The sequence below is a fragment of the Candoia aspera genome, chromosome 1, assembly GCF_035149785.1.
Source record: "Candoia aspera isolate rCanAsp1 chromosome 1, rCanAsp1.hap2, whole genome shotgun sequence".
Classification (NCBI taxonomy): domain Eukaryota; kingdom Metazoa; phylum Chordata; class Lepidosauria; order Squamata; family Boidae; genus Candoia; species Candoia aspera.
Genome location: NC_086153.1, coordinates 105,427,640 through 105,449,926, shown reverse-complemented (window position 1 = coordinate 105,449,926; position 22,287 = coordinate 105,427,640). Strand labels below are relative to the sequence as shown.

The window sequence follows — 22,287 nt, the reverse complement described above, 5'->3', positions numbered from 1 at the left end:
CATTAGGAGGAGACCTGGGGTCTAAAAGAGATTGCCCCTCAAGCACCCTCTCTCTGTACATTGATCCTGTGTTGCTTCTCGGTTTTCTGAGGAGCTCCAGGAGATGAGGCAACATAAGCAATGCCTAGAGCATTGGTGGAGGAAAAATAGAAATGAATGAGACTGAACACAGGTATGAACTGTGGTAATAAAGAGAAGCAATAACCTTTGTTGAAATTTAGATGGGAGCAATGCACCTCCTGGTCCTTTTGGACCTCACAGTAGCCTTTGACACCATCAATGATGGTATCTTTCTGAAGCATCTGCAAGTTGTAGACACTTTTACAGTGGTTCTGCTCCTTCAGTGGGTGGTTGTATTTGATGTGAAGGGAAGACGAGAGATTGGTCTAGGAGGTGTTACCTCCCCCCCTTTTAATATTTACATTAAGCTGCTGGGAGAGGTCATATGGAGGTTTGGGATGAGATATTGTCAGTATGCTGATGATATTTAATTATTTATTACTACCCCTGGCCCAGTGGGGAATGTCAGGGAGGTTTTGTCTCAGTGTCTAGAGGCTGTCAGAGTCTGGATGGGAGAAAACAGTCTAAAATTGAACACTAGAACCTGGAGTTGCTTTTTGTCCATCATCTTTTATCAGCTTCAGTGATCTTTCTTGAGGGGGTAGCGCTGCTTGAGAGAACAGGTCTGTTACTTGGGGATGCTTCTGAGCTTGCAGCTGCTGTTGGAAAAGCAGGTAGAGGCTATGCCCAGAGGACCTTTGCCCACTCTGGTTATTGAGCCAGTTGTGACCCTCCCTGGAATAGTTGCTACAGTGACTCATTCCCTCATCACCGTGCAACTAGTGCAGTACACTCCCTATGGGGTTTGAAGGCCAGTCAGAAACTGCAGCTGTGTAGGATGTAGTGTGTTATAGGTATTCAGTAGTATGTTTGTGCGACACCAGTATTGTGGGTCTTGCACTGGTTGCCAGTAGATTTCCAGGAACAATTCAAAATGCTGGTTTTAACCTATAAAGTTATATATGGCTTAGTACCTTCAGGAGCCTCTCCTCCAATTGAATTCAACGCATCTAAGGCATCTTTCTCAGGAGAAACTTCCTATTTCTGGGAAATGGGAGGGCATAGTCTGGAGATATTGTTTCTACACAATAACCTGTTCCTCTAGAATGGTGTCCCCTTGCAGATAAGATTGGTTCCATGAATAATAGGCTTCCAGAAGCTAGTTCAAACTGAGTTACTCTGCAGGCTTTGGGTGAATTGTGAGGGTTGTGTTATTTTAATTTAACCTAATTTTAATTATTTTCTGTGGACATTTTATTGTGGTATTCTGTAATTGTTGTGAACTGCCAAGAGCTGCAAGATGTGGCAGGACATAAATTTAATAAATAAATAACTGAAGAGAAAGTCTATTTACACATACTTGATATATAATTTTCACTATAGAATTATTCAAAATTCTCAATATACTGGGCTTGAAAAGCTATTAAAATGAATGTTTAGGTTTTTTTATCCTTCCCAATTTCCCTTATTGTGTGCTTGATCAACCAAAATAATATTTGAGCTTTTAAGCAGCAGAGCAGGCTTTGCTCTTTTAACACAGTAGTTCAATTGAATTTGGAAGCTATATTGGCTTTGCAATAAATATATCATGTTGTTTTCTTATTTTGCTTTTATCTAAGGAGAATAAAATATAATTATTTTCTTAATTTGCAGCTTTTTTCAAGACGTAAACCTCCAAAAGGCCTTTATGTCTATGGAGATGTTGGTAAGTTGGAAGGTTTTAACTGAAACATGGCCAATTTTTTTTAGCATATTTGCACATTTTCCCAGATTTATAGTTAGCAAATAAGCTAACTTTTTTTTCCAATGACAGTAATGAGATTAAATAGAACAAAGCACCCTGGGTTGAGCTACTAATGACCTGTATTTGGTTAGCTTTGATATTACAAAGCAAATCAAGGCACCAAGCAATGTTAGGTAATGAATAGATCAACACAGTGCACTTTGTAATAATAGATCCCTGGGCCATGTGAGTGTTGATTGCATATGGCAGGGAGGGCACTTGTTTTGATGCGCTTGTTATGTGGAAGGGGGATGCTAGTTGAGTTGGATACCTGGTCTGACCGAAAGGAGATGTATTTATGATAAATCTGTTTTAAAAAAGAACTGAGGCATTCTCATTTATTCTTTGTGAATAATGCTCAGTATATTTCAGATAGAAACAATAATTGCATTTGTTGATTTTGATATTATACTTTAGATTCATATAATACAAATGATCCTGTCCATGTTAGTTGAAGTCTTGCATCTCAAAGATAATGATTTTGTACTGTTCAGATCACGATTATGATTTCATTAGCTCAGTGCTAATGAACAGTCATTACTGTAATCAGTACATAGTGTTTTAAATTAACAACCTGTTGGGTATGTGTGTTTTTATTTGAAGGCACAGGAAAGACAATGGTGATGGACATATTTTATTCTCATCTAGAAGTAGAAAAAAAAAAGAGAGTCCATTTCCATGGCTTCATGCTAGATGTGCACAAAAGTAAGTTTAAACCTTTCTGGTACAATACAGTATGTTACGTGTACCTTCCATGTTATCTGTCATCCCATTTCTTCTTAATTCTTTTTCTGGCACCCGTTGGAATGCTGTTGTTTGAAAGCTGAAAGGAAAGGAATTACAGTAGACTATTTGGGGAAAATTTCAACCTGATCTTTCAGTTAGAATAGAGCTTTCTGGCAACACTCCTAGGAATTAATGGAGGGAAAACATTGAGGATTTGAGTAAGTAGGTTTCACTTTCCTTGTGGTACCAGTGGGCAGTCAATCACTTATTTAATTCTGTTGTACTTATTTGCATGATTGGAAACTCAGAGCATCTGCTGGAAAGTGGAGATACCCAGTCTTGCAACCGTTACGTTCAGAGATGGAACAATATTATGAAAATACCTAAAACATTTTAGTCATCAGCAAGTGAGGGTGAACTTGTGTTATAATGTATGCATTGGTCTTTCAGTTGCCATAAGGCCCTGATTTAAAAGATGAACAGCAAAAAGCTGAAATGTCAGTTGAAGAAGGTGGAGCCGGGTAGGAAGAGGTACCTGAAAGAGAGTGACTGTTTTCCACCATCTGCTGTACATCTTCCCAATTTTATATGCAGTAGATGGAAACTCTCAGCCTTCTGACTACTGGCTGAATTCTTGTGATATCAGGGGACATTTACATTCTACCTATATTGTACCAGTATTTGTGATCCTAGACAAGGGGAAAGTTAGCATGGGCCAAAACTTGAATTAGTCCTTCTCAGTGTCAGAAAAAATGTTTTCTTCATAATCAAATCTCTAGTAAACTCCCTCTTTGCAAATATGCAGGTTTTTGTATAATACATGGCATATTAAATGAAATAGATGGTACAATGCATATGTTGTTCATTTATTTAGAAACTGCAGGTGAAAATTTAGTTAGCTATTTTGATATATAAAGGTTTTCCATTTTCCATTATATTTATAGTCTTTAAAGCTCCCTAGTCTTTTGTAAGATTTCTCTGTTTCTCCTTTACTTCCTTATTCCCATTTCTTTATATCTGCACTAATTTGTGAGCTTACGTTTGTTTCCCTCTCAATAATATACAGTAATACCAACATAGACAACATGCTTATAATTATATAATTATATACAGAGAGAAGGAAACTTGAAGAAAACCAACTGAATAACTTACATTGTTGGCTAATATCTTGACTAGCTTTATGATATTCTGTATACATTCCAAAGAGGCAAAAAGCTGGGGAATGCTGCATAAATCAAGGAGACCCACTGAAGAGGAGAATGCCTGGTAGTTATTGTTTTTTTAAAAATCAAAAGAGTAGAATTAGCACAGAATTACTAAGTCAAAAGTTACTTCTGTTAACATATAAATATGATATTTTGTTTGTTCTGAGTCTGTTTCCAACATGTTTACTAAGTATCTTGCAAAATGTTCACTTCAGGAATACATTGCCTTAAACAGAGTCTACCAAAAAGAAAAGCTGGATTAATGGCTAAATCATATGATCCAATAGCTCCTATAGCTGATGAAATAAGTGAGGAAGCTTCTCTCTTGTGTTTTGATGAATTTCAGGTAAGTAATAATATAAGAGGTGTACATTCATCTCTTCCTGGAAAAAAGATGTCTGGAGCAATATTTTAGTACTGATAATAACTTTCTATGCTGTAGGCATCACTGAAAAATTTATTCATATGTACAGACAAGCAAAATCTGTCATAGTTAATATCTTGCATGCATAACATTTTAGACATACAGTATGTAGATAGTATTGTTGTTATCTGTACTATCTTCTAAACTGGAATCTTTTTTTTGAAAATATGCATTCCATATTCTGGTTTATATTAAACTTAAATTCAGTTGTAAGATATTGTTTAATCAATACATACTGCACACACACACGGTCTATTTCTGTATATCCAAATAAGTGAGTCTGTGTATTAATGGTGTGTGGATATGCTTGTATTTCTATGCATATACCTTCATGTGGACACACACACACACAGTACATGCATACACACACACAATTCATATTAAAAGTTGCCCAACTCAGTCTTTCCTTTAATCATGTATTTTGGAAATATTTGGGCTCCCCCCTTTTTTTCCCACGCTGTCATAGATTATGGCCTATCTTGCTCCAAATTAAAATTTTCAGTGTGAGCAAAGGTTTAACATGTGGCCTTCCCAACAGTCAAAGCTTCCCTTTCCAATAAACATAAATAGGTTATTTATTTATACTGTTTTAGTTTGCTTTCTATTAAAAGTAAAGCAAGTGTGGTAAAGCAAGTTAATTAAATCCTACAAGATTTAGAAGTTAAACCCACAAAGCAGCACCCATTGTAACACATCCTCATGTCCAGGGCCTCAGATATATTCATGTCCCAGCTTTGGGGGATGCACAGGAAAGATCACCATGCTTGAGAAATTACATGGCAACTGCCATGGAATTCAACATGGCCACTTTTTGATTTGTGGACAAAACTACAAGTTACTTTTTCAAATATGAATTCCCAGAGCCCTTGTTTAATATGAATGTATTAATGAAAGAAAGAACTGTACAGAAAAGAATTGGAAATAGGAAATGCTTAATCTATTCCATGCCCTGCAACATGGAAGAATGGATTACAAATGATGGGGAAGGACAAATTTATAGAAGAAAACAAGAGTAGAAAGCTATTCTGGCTGAGGCCTGGAAGGAAGATGAGAAATAAATAAAGTATAGTACCTCAGTTATTATGGACAGTGCTGATACTTACTACTTTACAGTTTTCTTGCTATTGCAATCATAGAATGGTATAGATTATTTTCTGAAGGAGGACGAAATATTTATGCCTGGAGCTATGAATGTATTTCTAAACTGAAATGCATTCTTCTTTCTGTATTTAGTAGAGTATTCCCATTTTGTAACTTTTCTATTCCACAAAGTCCTGTTCTATCTTGTGGATACGTCTTCATGCTTTCATACTGAAAACAGGATTCTGTGGAATTTTTAGTTGACAGAAGAATTCTATATAGTTGTCGTCCAAATTGGTTTTAGTTTTGTAGTTTAAGAAGCCCAGATCAGAGCTGTCCTTTTTGTTAGTTAGGCATAGTCATGGGGAATCTTGCCACTTCTGTTCTGTAATATGCCACTATATATTTTTTTCTACTTGGCATGTGAAAATTCACAGCTGGGTTAATAGTAATCAAGGTGGCACAAGGCAATCAAATGTGTTTGTTTTCTGACAGGTGATAAATCTGTTGAGTTCATCATTAAAATCCTTGTAATCCCATTGTGTCCCTGGCATATCCTGCTACTGAGCTACAGGCCATTTGTAAATGACCAGTGGAGAATAGGGAATATGATAAGTAGCTTGAATTAGCCAAAAGCAAATTATACCAGTCTAGCCTAATTTCCTCCTTTGATACAAAACTGGCATAGTGGACTATGGAGATGTAGTATGTGTAATACACCTTGACTTTAAGCCTTGGATACTGTTAAATGTGTAACTGAGATAAGCTTTAGAGTGAATAGCCAGTGTGCATTAATGGACTATCTGTCATGCGCTGCCTACCTCTGAATAACATTCAGACACTGGTTTGCGAATCAGGCTCTGGTTTATTGCAGGGCAGGTACAGCGTTGGTAGAAAAAAGCTGAGAGTGACAGGAGCGCGCCGGTGCGGGGTTTAAATACCCCGCGCCGGTCAGCGCCCCCTCGCTCACGGTCACGTCACCCCCCTTTGTCCCAAGCGTTGCCCTGCCGGTGGGTGAGGGTTTCCGGGATCGCCCATCATCAGGTTTCCATTCTTCTGCTGATTGCTTTCAGCTGGGCGATCCCCGTTGTATTGCCGCTGATGGCTTGGGTGGCTCCGTGATCCGTTTAGCTATTGTTTGTTGGCCGTTAGTCGTTGTGGGTTGATGGCTACTTAACTTGTACCCCTTCACCTATTTCCTTGTCATTGTCATGTGTGCCATTGCGCTGATGACTTTAGCTCAACGGCACTCATGACACTATCATAAAGATGGAATTTAATGAAATATGATTTTAATGAGTTGCATAGTTGGGTAGACGTTTCACAGGTAGTGATGGTAGATCTGAATTTTGGGTAAACTGTACTAATAACAGAAAGAACAGAATTACAAAAATCTATTACAAGAAATGTATGAGCAAAATATTTCATCATGCACTTACAAATGCAAAGATAAAAAATAATGTATGCCTAACAATGCCTATCAAGATTCATTATCTAATTTTAAAATAGTTTTTCTCTCTTTTGCACATTTTTGTGGAGGTGAAAATTTGAATTCTGGAATTTTATCTTAATTTCCCAGTTGGTATCCATCGTATTTTCATCACTTTTATTTTTTACTTGGATTCACTTGAGATGAAGCTCCTTGTTTAGTCCTCTTTTCCCATATCCAAAGCAATTATTCCCATCAGAATTGCTTTGCATTTTTCTGCCTCTTTTCATCTTAACCGTTCCTTGCAATTTTATCATTCTATGCATTTTATAATCTCTCTCTCATCATTTTAGCAGTTATTCTTTTGTATGCATTTTTCTCATCCACAGCCTCTTTCATTCTTCATCCTTATACCCTGCATCTTTTTTTCATACTTTCCATTAATATAACTCCACACGGTTCTGTAGCACTCTATGATAGGATTCTTTTTATTATCTTTCCTTATATTCACTTCCCGTTCATTTTATTGCTAAATTAATCTACCTCCTAATACTTTTTCCTCATTTCACATGCCACTAAGGTAATGCTCAAGATCCTGCAAGGTAGACTTCAGCAGTTCATGGAGCGAGAATTGCCAGATGTACAAGCTGGGTTTAGAAAAGGCAGAGGAACTAGGGACCAACTTGCCAATATCCACTGGATAATGGAAAAAGCCAGGGAGTTTCAGAAGAACATCTATTTCTGTTTTATTGACTATTCTAAAGCCTTTGACTGCGTGGACCATAACAAATTGTGGCAAGTTCTTAGCGGTATGGGGATACCAAGTCATCTTGTCTGCCTCCTGAAGAATCTGTATAACGACCAGGTAGCGACAGTAAGAACAAACCACGGAACAACGGACTGGTTTAAGATTGGGAAAGGAGTACGGCAGGGCTGTATACTCTCACCCTACCTATTCAACTTGGACTCAGAACACATCATGCGACATGATGGGCTTGAGGAATCCAAGGCTGGAATTAAAATCGCTGGAAGAAACATTAACAATCTCAGATATGCAGATGATACCACTTTGATGGCTGAAAGCGAAGAGGAACTGAGGAGCCTTATGATGAAGGTGAAAGAAGAAAGTGCAAAAGCTGGCTTGCAGCTAAAGCTCAAAAAAACCAAGATTATGGCAACCAGCTTGATTGATAACTGGCAAATAGAGGGAGAAAATGTAGAAGCAGTGAAAGACTTTGTATTTCTAGGTGCGAAGATTACTGCAGATGCTGACTGCAGTCAGGAAATCAGAAGACGCTTAATCCTTGGGAGAAGAGCAATGACCAATCTTGATAAAACAGTTAAGAGCAGAGACATCACACTGACAACAAAGGCCCACATAGTTAAAGCAATGGCGTTCCCTGTAGTAACATATGGCTGCGAGAGCTGGACCATAAGGAAGGCTGAGAGAAGGAAGATCGATGCTTTTGAACTGTGGTGTTGGAGGAAAATTCTGAGAGTGCCTTGGACTGCAAGAAGATCAAACCAGTCCGTACTCCAGGAAATAAAGCCAAACTGCTCACTTGAGGGAACGATATTAAAGGCCAAACTGAAATACTTTGGCCACATAATGAGAAGACAGGACAGCCTGGAGAAGATGTTGATGCTAGGGAGAGTGGAAGGCAAAAGGAAGAGGGGCCGACCAAGGGCAAGGTGGATGGATGATATTCTAGAGGTGACGGACTTGTCCCTGGGGGAGCTGGGGGTGTTGACGACCGACAGGGAGCTCTGGCGTGGGCTGGTCCATGAAGTCATGAAGAGTCGGAAGCGACTAAACGAATAAACAACAACAACAACAAAAATACTTTTTCCATAAAGGATTGAAACTTTATCTTCCAGCAGCTCAGCTTCCCTTCCCTTCCCTTCCCTTCCCTTCCCTTCCCTTCCCTTCCCTTCCCTTCCCTTCCCTTCCCTTCCCTTGATGCTACCAAGTGTCTCACATTCAGAACCTTGTACCCTTCACTAATTCTCTTAAATCTTTTGTTATGATTGATCCTGCTTTTCAAGTCAGCCCTTTTCCATGTATATGTATAAATAGGTTTAAGTTTAAACCATATTTTCAAAGCAAATTGATTTTTTTCTAAGCAGGAGCTCACCAAAGAATCTGCATTCTTATTCATACGTGGGTCTCTGAATGGCCCAATGATTTTTCTGTCCTCTCTCATCTCATTTTCATCCACCCATTCATGTTACCTAACACAATAATTTTTCCACTGAATCACATTCAATCAGAATGTTGCACATTTTTTCCCAGAACTCATCCCTATTTTTCCCTTATCACCATTTACTGGAATGTAAGTTGCAACTAGCAACAACCTATGGATTCCTACTTTTATATGCATTCACCTACATCACACTAATTCATTTTTCATATATACATATTTAGCCCTTTCATTCATAATTAAACATGCCCTTTAACTTCCTTGAATGTATTCATCAACTCCACTTTGCTAGAGCAGGCCACCTTCATTCAAACCTATTATGTTCTTTATTTTCCTCTTAGTTTCACAAACACACAACTTACCTATTTTTATTTTTATTTTCCTTTCATTCATTATTTTATGCTCTTTACTGTTTACTCCTCTTGCATTCCAAGCCACAGTCTTCCATAAGCTGATGTGGCTTTGGTCAGTTGAGGCTTTCACATAACTCTTTTAGGAAGATAGAGAAAGTGTAGACTAAGTTACCAGCTTTGCTCCTACCTACAGTATGCCCCAAGCATCATACCCTGCTAATGATAAGGGCAGTACCAGTCAGTTTGGGTACAGTTTGGCCAGTGGCTTTTATAGGTACCTGTATTCAGATATTTATAGACTTCACAGCTAGGAATGTTAATATTAATGTAATACTGTTAACTTTAATAGTTGTTGCCAACAAAGGAAATTTAGGAGTTAATCTTGGCTTTTATTTGGGATTTCAAAATTAACTGAGGTGATTACACATACTGTATGTTTTTTTTAAATGCAACTAAACAAAATGGAAATAGGCAATATAATATGTATGTATATATGTATGTAAGTAAGTAAGTAAGTAAGTAAGGCTTTTGCTTTAGTATATAGTACCATAGATCCCTGTCCTAAATGAACGGAGGCTTCATTAACCTTTGCATTATTATATGGCAGGGTGCGGTGCTAACTTTACAAGTAGCATAGGTTACAATCCTGCTGTTCTGTCTTCCCACTCATGCCACACTGCGTGCCTCAAAGCTCAATAGCTGTGAAGTATTGCATCACTTTTCAGATTTTACCAGCAGACTAGTATTTTTGTGGTACTTTTCCTTCACTGATTTAGGAACAAAACATAATGTTACACTTTCCATAGTTCAAGGATTTGTTGCAGGATATTGGTAAGACATTCTGAAAATACATTGAAAGAACTATTAATTTGTTACATTTTGTTACACTTTATGAGACCATTGATAACTTTGTTAAGCATGGCCTCCTTTTACGATCTTGGGTGGTTCAAACATAGTAAAAATGAGATTCATGCATTTGGGCCTACCGTGGCTTTCTTCTCAAATTTTGTCCTTTGCCAGGGCTGGAGTCTTGAGTTTGCTTTGGGTGAAGGCAATTGTAAAATGTCTAGAGTAAATTGGTAATGCCATCACTATAGTTAGTCCAAACATACTTGCCCCTCTCTAGGTTCAAGAAAGAGAAGCAGAGCTGCAGTTTTATAGCAGAAATCTTTTCTCTATGTGAGTGATTGGCTGGTGCTTATGGCATTGTCCCCAAATTTTCTTTTCTCCCTTCCCAATCCCCAAACAGTGTTGCATTAAAATAGGTGTATCTTAAAAACCAGAAAGAAAAGCAAACTCTTGATTTAGCGCATGAACTACCCATAGGCACTTTCAAAAATAAAATGGTTTACAGCCTTCCTGCAACATTGTGGGGGCTGATGGCTGTGCCAGCCTTCAGTTCACTGCTACGCACGTCTGTCATTTCAGATGTGAAGCTGGGAGGAAGTCAAGCTCATCCTGCTGCTTATGGACCAACTGTGAGTCCTCCTTTTGGTTACAGCTGTCTTTGCCCTTAGTCTGATGTCATGTTCTGTACCTCTACTTAAAAAGATCAGCTAGGCATTTCAGACACGGAATAGTTTTATTTTCATATAAATAGCAGGAAAATATTAGAATGCTTAAGTTTGGGATCCAGGACACTTGTAAATAGTAAATTAATACTATCAGTATATCATGTCTTTACTAAAATAGAATATATTATAGGCAGACCTTGTAATAAAACTCAAGAGAACAATTTTAAACACTTAACTAGGAGCGAGTTCCATCGAATACAGGGGGACTTCTTAGTAAAACATGTCTAAGATTGCACTGTTACACTCCTGTTTTTGTGTTAGCACTAATTATTACTTATACATACTTATATTTACTATTCATTCTAAGAAACTGTACCAATCAGAGAATAACTGAGGTTCAAGTACTTAGACACATACATTATTTAGATTTTTTTTAACTTATGTGAGAAGAAAGCAACTCTAGGTCATACAAATCTTTTCTCTTAAATGCAAATGAAATTTCACTATTCTCTCCATTAGCAGACATCTCTTATTGGTAATTTGTATTCTTTTCTTTTGTTCGCATCTGTAATGAATGCTGAGCACAGACAGAACCTGAGCTTTGAGATGCTTTCACTTTTGTCTTCCTCTCCAAAGCTACAGAGGATCAAAAGGACATAAATTGGCACTCAATACACCAAATGACTCTTGCTTTTTTAATTATGTAGCTTAAAAAATAATCAATTTTGATAGGTAAGCAGATTTAAATTCTGCAAGAGCAAAACGCCAACTAAATCCTCTCTGTGTTTCCTCTGGTCATAAATCTTTCGCTGTTTAATGTTCCAAGCGGCTATGCTTTATCAAAGCGTTCCTGTGGGAAATCAAATATGTCCTGTTGCATATAGTTTTCTATTCTTAAGTGGAAGACTCCTTTTTCTTCTTATTTTGCCTGCTTCAGTGGCCTCATCAGAATGGATGTCTGCTTTTAGCTACCTAATGCCTTTCTGATTTTGGTTTGTGTCTTAATGACAGGCTCAAAGACCCCAATTTTTGATTTGTTAGATTGTATTTTTCTTCAGTGCCTCTCTACACTTGCAGTCATCTCCCTGCTCATTCTAAAAAAGTAATCAAGCCCAACCACCTAAGAATGTGTAACTTAATTTAGGTAGAGCAGTTCCCAAAGGCAGAAGCATGGAACAACATGGTGCATGAAAGTCTCCTAGGTTCAAGGTGAGAATAGTTGTGAGGTTTGGGGAGGGAATATCTTTTCCCAGACCATGTTCTCATGTCCTTTTTTATATTAGTACTATTCCTCTGTCATAAATTTACATATTTAAGTGAACTTCTGCATATAATAAAGTTAGGGTCTTTAGCACAGCTGTAATAATTCAATGAACAATAAGTGGTGAAGTGAAAATTCTCAGACAAAAGTTTCTTTTTATCATTAATTGTTGCTCCCCCTTTTTATTTAAGAGAGTGTGTGCCTCTGTGAGAGAGAGAATGATTTGTGTCTGTGAAGGTTAGAAGAGGCTGACTGTGCTGGAACTGACTGCAGTGCCTTTTTGATTATTCATGGACAGTAATAGAAGGCACTTAAAAAGAACAATGGAATTGCTTATTTTTTTGTGATGGGCCATCTGTTGAATTGTTTTGTGCAACAATCGCACAATAGTATCTATGTCGTATCATTCTATTTTCAACAGCAGCTGATGATGTATACTTGGCCACTTGTCCGTTTTTTCTAAAAGTTCTGTGACCATTTAAAGTCACCTCTATGAACCTTTGTTGGGAAGGTAATAGAAATGTAAAGCAGCTGGTGTGTATTTGCTTTCCTTATCTTCTGGCAGGTTTGTGTATTTGTATGTGTTCAAACTAATAAGCCTTTTAAATCTTAGACCTCTTTTTTCTGGGTTTTCCAACTGTAGTTTTAGAATGGAAGTTAACACAGAATTGTTCAGCAATCTGGAATAAAGACTCGACTTGTGAAAAGATTGCTACATACTCCCTGCTTATTATTTCCCCATCCCACCCACTTTTTTTCTGCAAGTGGCAATGTAGAATCTTTTGCCTTTGAACCAACAAACCTCTCTTCTGACTAAAACAAAAAAACAAAAATGAAAGCAAATTGGATGCAGCTTTGTCAATGGTACAAGTCAAGATTGTATGCTTTTGACAATAGTAGTGTTGTCTTCCACAGGTCACAGATATTGCTGATGCTATGATTCTCAAACAGCTTTTTGAAAACCTGTTCCAAAATGGTGTCATCGTTGTGGCCACATCAAACAGGCCACCAGAAGGTAATACTGAATAATATACTGATACTGGCTATTTCATTGAAACTACAGTAAGATACCTTAAATTAACTGTACATTAATCTGTTTCTAATTAACATCTGTCTCTCTTACAGTGTTTGTACTTTAAATGTTATGTTAAGATCTAACTCGATGCCATAGATAAAATTCTTTCTTGGTTTCCATTAAAAGGCATAAAAATAAATCATATTAATATGCATTGAGTGGGATCTAATTAGTCAGTTATGGATAGAAGAATTGCACTCTCAGAAAGATGTCTTCTATTAGCACATCTTTCCTTTTCTGAATGGAAGTTCAGAACAACCAAGGGTAGATTCAACTGCTCTTTCCTTATAGCATTGAAGAACCAATTGCCCTTTGAAACAAAAAGATAACAAACAGAAGTAGCAGGGCAGAGTAGGTAGAGGAAGAACAGCAGAGTTAATGGTATGTAACTTCTCCCTCTATAAAGGGGGAGGAAAATGTACATTATCCCTAACTCCTTAAAAGACAGATGGAATAAAAATATAATAAATTAATAAAACTATGAAAAAGTAAATTATGCAAGAAAGATAGCAAAAAGAATGCAAAGTATTAGAGAATATATAATCTGAGGTCAATATTTATTCCAGAGCAAGTACACAGAAAGACACAAAACAAATGGGTATTTACGCATTTATTAGATTTTTTAAAGATTTTTTTTATCCCGCCTTTATTATTTTTATGAATAACTCAAGGCAGTGAACATACCTAATACTCCTTCCTCCTATTTTCCCCACAACAACAACCCTGTGAGGTGAGTTGGGCTGGGAGAGAGTGACTGGCCCAAAGTCACCCAGCCAGCTTTCATGCTTAAGGCAAGACTAGAACTCACAGTCTCCTGGTCTCTAGCCTGGTGCTTTTAACCACTAGACCAAACTATGTATTTGTAAGTTGCCTATTCCAATGATTCCATGTAACAATGTGAGTAGCAATGTTTTATTTTTATTAAAAAATATAGCTTTTACATATTGAAATTAAACATTTTAGACACCCTGAAAAATAAGTATTGTAAATTTGATGTGTAAATCCTGAAATTGCACATAAATTCCTGTTTACTACTTCAATCCCACAATCCTCTTTAATATAGTGTCAGAATGCAAATTTTGTATCTGAGATATTTTTGAGGGCTTCATTCAGTGTTGCATGAACTGAGCTGCTTGTAGAATAGGATTTCCTTTTCTCTCCTTCTCTTCCCTTTAAATCTTTTATAGTAGGTATCCCAGTTTCCTAAACTGGAAGTGATGGTGAGGTGTTAAGTAGTAAATACCCTATTTTCCTTCACTTTTCCTGGCTCTTCCAGTGAACAGCCAGAATAGTGTGCTTCTGTCTTGGTTTGTCATTCATATAAGTTTAGCATGTTGTCTGAATGCAGAATTATGCTACTTAAGGCCTCACTTACTAACTGTAAAATGATCAGGCTACTGTAGTTCATCATAATAGACAACCTATGCCATTTTGCATAACAAATTAACTATTAGTAAGCTTCTACAACCACAGATGTAAGCTGCTTGGGCCATTCACAATAATAGCCAGTGAGAATGCAAGGGGCAATAGTAACAGAACCCATTCACCACTTAGGCATTTTGCATTCTTCTCACTCGGGGTAATGCTTTCAGCAGTCTAATCCACTTCGGTCCATGAAAGATTACACCATAATATATTCTTTAGTGTTTAAGGTGACACAAAACTGACTTCTTAAAGTAATGTCCTGTTTGCTGATTGTTGAACTAGAATGGGAAGGGAACCTGTATCCTTTCAGATACTACTGAACTACTATTTCCAGCACATAGGTAGTGCTCAGTTAATGACCACTCGTTCAGCAACCATTTGAAGTTACGACAGTGCTGAACAAGTGGTGGTTACTACCAGTCCTTCAAGTTCCAGCCATACCAACACCCCTGCGGTCATGTGATTGCAATTTGGGTGCTTAGCAACTGGCTCGTACTTACGATGGTTGCTGTGTCCTGTGGTCACACAATCACCATTTGCAACCTTCCCCACCAGCTTCCCAGAAGCAAAGCCAATGGGGAAGCCAGCAGGGAAGGTCGCAAGCTGCACCTGTATGCCACTGCCACTCCCATAGTGCACGCCTGGCTGGCTGGCTGGCTGGGTTTGCACGGCACTGCAGCAGCCATCTGCACACCCTCCCATCCCCAGCAGCAACCACCCCCCGCCCGGCCATGCTTGTGCTGCACTTACCCGCCTGCTGGCTTGCTTGTGAGCCTCCTGGGACTTGTGACTTCCTGCCTGCTTCCCCATTGACTTGTTTGTTGGAAGCCAGCAGGAAATTGCAAGGAGTTCCTCTGTCAATGACCCAAGATCCTTGCTTAATAATGGCAATGGGGGGTGCCCAGATTGCTGTCGCTAAGCAATGCAGTCATGTGACATCACGCCTTATGACGGCTTTGCTTAGCAACAGAAATTCTGGTCCCAATTACCATTGTTAAGCAAGGACTATCCATACATCAGTTTTATCTTGCTGATTGGGGTTGCTGGAATCTGAAGGGCTTGCACCTGACCTAAAGCTAAGCCAGCTCCTAGTACTGAATGTATTTGTAAGGCAACAACTGCTACACACCACTAGCTGAGATTAAAGCCCTACTGGCCAAACAGTTTTTAGGATATGTGTTGTTCTAGGATATGTGTTAGTCCAGCCAGCAAAAAGAAAAAAAATGATTGGTTATCTTCAGTGGACTGTACTACTAAGGGTTATAGCAGCAGACACCTACACACTGAACTGTGCTTTGAACATAAACAGGAAATCAGGATAGATGCTGAAGAATTGGCATACGGTAATGTGATTCTAGTACTTCATTTCTGCCAAAAATGAAGTTGGACTAAATCACTAAACTTTGCTTTTAAGAATGGCATACACATTTTAACTGTAAAATACAAATATTTCTAAGATTTTGAAATGGATCTGATTAGATATGTTAAGATGGTGAAACTTCTGCCAAGTGACAACGCTGCTCTTTTCTATACCAATTAAACTTGTTACAGACTAATGAATGCAGACCTAAAGTATATGTCCATAAGTTTTCCTCTTGATTTATGAGGGCATGAATCATTGTTGGAAAACCTGTGGAAAGGCCCATATTTTTCACCAAATGATGGTAGTGAAGAATATCAAAGAATACTCTCAAAACCCTGAAGATGCAAGAGATAGAATATGATTCAGGAAACACATGAGAGTTGCAATCTTGGGTGAGAAGCAAAGGCTGAACATCAGTGATATCAAGAGTTTCCTTGCCTGCCATTAGAGGGCCCAGCCACTCATTATTACTTCTGTCTTCCCTGGAGTCATGCTTGTAATGTATTGATATTTGAAAAACCTCAGAACTGTCTACTTAGGGTCAAAGACACAAAAGAGATGTGAGGATCCTCCAAATTCTCTCATTAATTTTCTTGGGATCACACAGGGTTACTAATAATTAAAATTGCGTTTAGTATCAGTATAGTTATAGCTCTGGATACTGAACTATTGAAATCACAATCTTTTCCAAATACAGATACAAAGAGGAATTTAAATGTAGCATCCAGCCCTAAACAGTCTCCTCTGTGAAGCGTCTTGATTGGGACTTCCTTTTGAAGTACAGTAGGTCCCCAGTTTAAGAACATCCCGGTTTATGGGTGACCCCTAATTAAAAGCGGACTGCCATAAAGACTATTATATTAAAAATTTGAGTTAAGTACAGTGTTTCAGGTTAAATACACAGTACTACTTTGTATATTATTATGTTTAAGATATGTTAGTGTATTTGGAAGTGTTTTTTAAGTGTTTTATATGCATAGAAAGGTAAAATATGTACCATATACTAAGACAAACATTTGACTAACTGATGCTAAATAACTGTTCTGACTTACATAAAAATTCGACTTAAGGACAGACTTAGGAATGGAACTCATTCTTAAACCGGGGACCTGCTGTACAATGATGTTCTGTGTTTAGAGCTAGATTGTGAAATATCCTTTTATATGTTACGTTGCCCTGTAATTGAAGAGATTGTAAGCAAAAGGATGAGGATGCTAATCTGCCTACAGCTGTTTCTGATATCTAAAGCTTTTATATATAGATAGATATAGTCTGCCCACAATAATGTACCAAGTCTAGCAGGTGATAATATCTGGATGTTGGATTGGTTCATGTTTATGATCCAGTCCCAAGCTTTGGAACATGGTTTCTGTTCCAGAAGTCAGCATGGCCATCAAATCCCTGAGGCTAACAAGTAGCTGTGTAATTTCCCTTTTTTGTTCTTTTAATTTTTATTGACCAGTTTGAATTATGTGTATATTACTGTGGGATTGCAGATGAGGCCTACAAAGTATGTTTTATTACACTTTATATGCAAAACTTTTGGCTTCAGCCTTTACATCTGTTGTCAGTTAGGTATTTTGTATATTACAGTTTGGAAATAATCATTGTGCTAGAGTCCTATACGTTTGGTTTTAGGTCTCCCTGCCAGGTTGTGCTATTAGATGGGAAGAATATTGATTTCAAAGTGAAGAGTGGAGATGTATTACCTCCTCCTATCAAATCCTTGTTCAATAAACAGGAACTTATGACCAAGAGCCTGCTGGTTCTATGCAGCTTCTGCTGAAAACATAGCTAGGAAAATATATAGGGGTACTAGTACTGTTGACTCAGATTCTATCAAAGTTTATACAGGGGAAAAATAAGACATGCATCTGGAAAAAAACCATTCCAATTTGCTTTGCCACCCTGTTTATTCTTGTGGCAGTGCTTGGTCTTTGGGATGATTGGTTGGAGGACGTGACCACATTTAAATGCACAAAGGATTGCTTGGTTGGAAAAGTTATCTCGTAGGTCCTATATATGGATGCTGGCTGCATTAAGTAATAGCAGCCTAGTAGCTCTGTCTCCACACAAGGCATCTCCCCTTGTTCTCTGGATTCCCAGGATTGTGCTGTTACAATGCTGCATGTCATTTTAATTATTTATTTGTCTGCAGCATTCTTGCATAAACTGTGCTATAAAATAAGGTGACTGGTAACAAACAGTAAATAGAATTGCATTTTCTATGTTCTAAGAAAATGTATTGCTCTGTACTTTGTGGAAATAGTAACTTTAAATTTCTTGTGTGTTAGTGTCTCCCTATCAAACTCTGATGTGTTTATAGTATCAGCAATTGTATTGAAGTTGAAATAATGCCTGTACTGTCAATTATATCATTTTTTAGATTGGAGTGACATAATGCAGCAAAAGATTAAAAATGTATTTTTTTTCTTTTTGATTCTTGTACTTAAGCAATATAATATAAAGGTAATTTTAGTAAAAGGACGTGGCAAAGATAATACAACATGTTTTCTTTCAGATCTCTATAAAAATGGGCTCCAAAGAGCTAACTTTGTGCCATTCATTGCTGTACTAAAGGTAAGAAATATATGTTTTAAAAATTATTTTTTAAAAAGTTATTAAACATTAGAGTATATAAACAAGCATAAAAAACCCAGAATAAGGAATAAAAAGTAAAATATGAACGAATAAGTGAGGAGCTATAATGGAGGTATAATTTTCAAGTAACATTAATTACTTGTAAATAACTGAGTATGTTATATCACTTTCGCAGACTAAAAATCAGTATTAAACTTTAAACTAAGAATAAATATCAAGAACTGTGGTCAACACAGTATAAATGACTGAGTAAAATTGTAGGCTATAATAAATTAAATCCATTTTACTAAAAATCTGTTCTATTTTAGATATCCTGTAGAACAAAACTATAAACTCTATACATAGAGAAACCCAAATTTTGGATGTGGTACAAATCCATGTATTACTTTTAAAATGTGACGTTAATCTAGGCATCAACACGTACTCCCATAACTTAGTAAGCCATTCTTCCATTGAGGGTATCAGATGGTCTTTCCAGTAAAAATAGTATAATCTCCTTGAAGCATTTATTTTTGTTCATATGGCTTTGTTCTTGCTTTCTCACTTTTTTGTTGGAAAAGGGGAAGGTTTTTTTAAATATTATATCAACTCAGTGAGAGCGCTTGAGTTAAAATTTCATTTTCATCATAATCTTTATGAATCCAGAAGCTCTGAGAGTTCAAAGCAATTAAAAGGAAGGTGTTACAGAAACAGAAATCCTTTTTTTTTTCCTTCTCGGAGTGGTTGACAACAGAAAGTCTTTAGGGGAGATTCAGAAGAAGGAACCCCTAAGCACCTGTTTCTGTGTGCTTTAGAAATACAAAGGAAACAAGACATTTCCTTTTGCAGTTATGGCATTCTCCATGTGAGAAATCAAAATACGTTTTTTAACGTTAACTGTAGTGAATATGGTTCCCTAACACCATGTTTTCTTGTTAAGTACAAGAGAAGCAAGGGGAAAAGGATTTATATAACTAAGGGACTGGTTTGATGTATGGCTGGTTTGTGGGTTCCCAAATTTCATGGGCTACTTCTATTTTAAAAGAGACTACCAGGAGCGAGAAGGAGGGAACTTACAGCAGAACAGGCATTCAGCTGCTCAGTTCCAATTCATTTCAATGGGCCTTCATAAGAACTCAGTGTAAACTCAGCAGTGACTCACAGAAGTTTAACAGAACTTGCATGGGATTCTTTTGTTACTGACTGCTGGAACCTATTATAGTAATCTAGTATTTCAGTACAGAATGGGAAAATTGGTTTCTTCTCACGTCTGATATTCAATAATGTGCAAATCCTGAATATGCACATGTTCTATTTCAAATTTGATGGGATGGGAGTCATTGAAACATAGATATGTTTCAATATATATGAACATTTTTGGTCAATACAAAAATATCAGTGGGTATTACTATATAAGGTATAGTATTGCTGTTTATGTATTTAAATCCCTTCTTTGAAAGTGAATGAGATTTTAAAATGCTTTACTTGGTTAGATCATGGCGATATAAAATAAGAGATGGAAGGGATGATATTTTTAAATGAGCGCATAGCTTTTCAAACAGTCAAAGTAATCAGCAGCAAATTATTACTAGGGTTGTTATAAATCCATGAAATTGCTTAGAAAATACTAAAGTGCAACCTGCAGACATGTAACCATTCTCATGTTACTGATATCGGTGGATCACTTTTTTCCATCTGAGTCAACATATTTTGTAAGTTGTCCTCTTTCGTTTGCGGGATCCAAAGAATCCAGCTCTGCTTTTTTCCTTTAAATTTCATGTTTTGTAGTCTGTACAGTGACCTAATTTCACTTGAGCTCTGTCTATTCTTGAGCTTCTCCTACATCACTTATTAACATTTAAGTAGTAATGCAAGTGCATATTTCCCTGGGAATCAGTTCTGTTTCATTTTATGAAACTTGTCTTGGAATATATATGCACAAGATGGGGTTGCTGGATTGTTTACAACAGTGTTGGTTTTTCCCCCACTAAATTATCATTTTTATGGTCTCAAACTTACTAGTGAAAATAAAAATCTTCAACTACTATTCTTTTGGGTCAAGGATGGCTATCCCTACAACCTTGCAAATTCTGAGCCATTTGAGGGCAAAATGGCATCTTTTAGCAACAGTGAGAAAATATAAAATGTTTCTGATCATGTATTCTGCCTTTGTTGGGCCACCTGTGTAAGGGTGAACAAATTTGTTCCTTGCTGATTTCTTTAAAAAAGTCATTTTGGTGATTAAACTGATTTGTCAGTTAGTTCTATTCTAAGGCGGTGATAGCCTAGTAGCTTTCAGTACACTGAATAGTTAAAAGTTGCTTTTGTGGCCAGTGTCAGCACTCTGACCTCTGCTAAGCTGTCACCTGAGTCAGAATTCCTGGGATTAAGGCTTTGATATTGTGATGTCTTCACTTATCTATTGACTTTTTCATTACTGAAGATGTTAGGCCTTTTGATTTCTTTCTTAGTGAGAACCCAAGCAAGTCTTCAATAGAAGTCTTTCTTTCCCAAGCTGTGGCAGTTGTAGACTTTGTCTTTCTCTTTTCTCTGTATTAATTAAATGGATTACTTTTGGGATATACAATGCAGTTCTGTTGTTGGGAGTCACTGTGCTTAATATATAAAAAAAAAGGCTCTGTGTATCTATATACATATGCAGGCATACACTCATGAATATAACAAATGCTAGGATAGGTTTTGACTCAAGTTCATATTCACTACATAGTCTGTTCTGTGGTGGCTTTTAATATGATCTCATTTTAAGCAGTTTGTTTGAAAGTATATATGCTTTAGCCTACAAAATTAGAACTCTGGGACTCAAGACTTTTGTTTGATCCTCTGAAAAGTTTCCTATAGAATGGGAATGAAGAGCATACTGAATGCATTTATTCATTTTGTGTTCTAGAACCACAACAAGAATTAAATATTCAAGAATCAGGCAACAGTTTATAAAATATTTAGATTAAATAAAGTTATTTTGAAACTATAGAAAAACAAATTGTGTCTGTATGTAAGTGCCAATTATTTTTCCCAAGCAATTGTTTGGCCATTCTTCATTTTTCAAAACAAATTGTCACCTAATGTTAAAATAACTACACCAAACTCTTATGTTCTCTTCCATTTTTATTTTAATAATAATGCTTCTCTTAATCCTGCTTCAGCAAATTAACTCTTTAGTTCAAACAAGTTACTCGCATTTTGGGACAGCTATCTAATATTGTATTCTTCAGGTATTGGGATGTGTTTGCTTAATTAGCGTATGGCACTTTCTTTGCTTGCACTGCAATGTGAAATAAGGCTGGTCCCAATCTTTCTGTATAGCCCATTCCCAAAAGTCCAAGCCAGTTAATAAAGTTGGTAAGGGCTTTATCACAGTTTCCAGGAAGGTCCACAGAGAAGAACATTAATCCAATAAACATTCCATTGAGATCATGAAAAGAAAGCAGGAGGAGAGGAGAAGCTCCTGAAGAAAAGCATATATCACTGGCAATTTTCTTCAAGCAGAATTGTTAGAAATTTGCCAAATCAAGCAAAAGGTCTTCACATTTAGCAGACAAAATGTGTTAAAACTAATAATGGGAATAGTTTAATTTGGGTTGAACCTTACATTGTGAATATTCTAAAAAGCCACAACTGTTTTCTTCAAAGACTTACTGTGGAGCTGGATGGACAGGGCAAGAGGAGGTTGTGAGAAACCCAAATAGCAAATAACGGTGGTTGAAAGTTGAGGGAGGAGGGAGGAATAGATAATTAGATGTAATTAGTGTGTATGAATTGTCTCCCTGCCCTTGGCTTGAATAAATTT

At 37.1% G+C, this 22,287-nt stretch overlaps 1 protein-coding gene across 2 annotated transcripts in view; it reads left to right on the top strand.

Moving 5' to 3' along the window:
• The window catches only part of AFG1L (AFG1 like ATPase), a 60,778-nt gene that overhangs the window by 11,708 nt on the left and 26,783 nt on the right, over positions 1 to 22,287 (top strand). For both annotated transcript variants that reach the window (XM_063311394.1, XM_063311403.1), the window contains exons 3-7: positions 1,714 to 1,765; positions 2,447 to 2,548; positions 3,990 to 4,120; positions 12,952 to 13,051; positions 18,421 to 18,479. In XM_063311394.1, the coding sequence (XP_063167464.1) occupies positions 1,714 to 1,765; positions 2,447 to 2,548; positions 3,990 to 4,120; positions 12,952 to 13,051; positions 18,421 to 18,479 (444 nt within the window). The remainder of the gene's footprint in view (positions 1 to 1,713; positions 1,766 to 2,446; positions 2,549 to 3,989; positions 4,121 to 12,951; positions 13,052 to 18,420; positions 18,480 to 22,287) is intronic.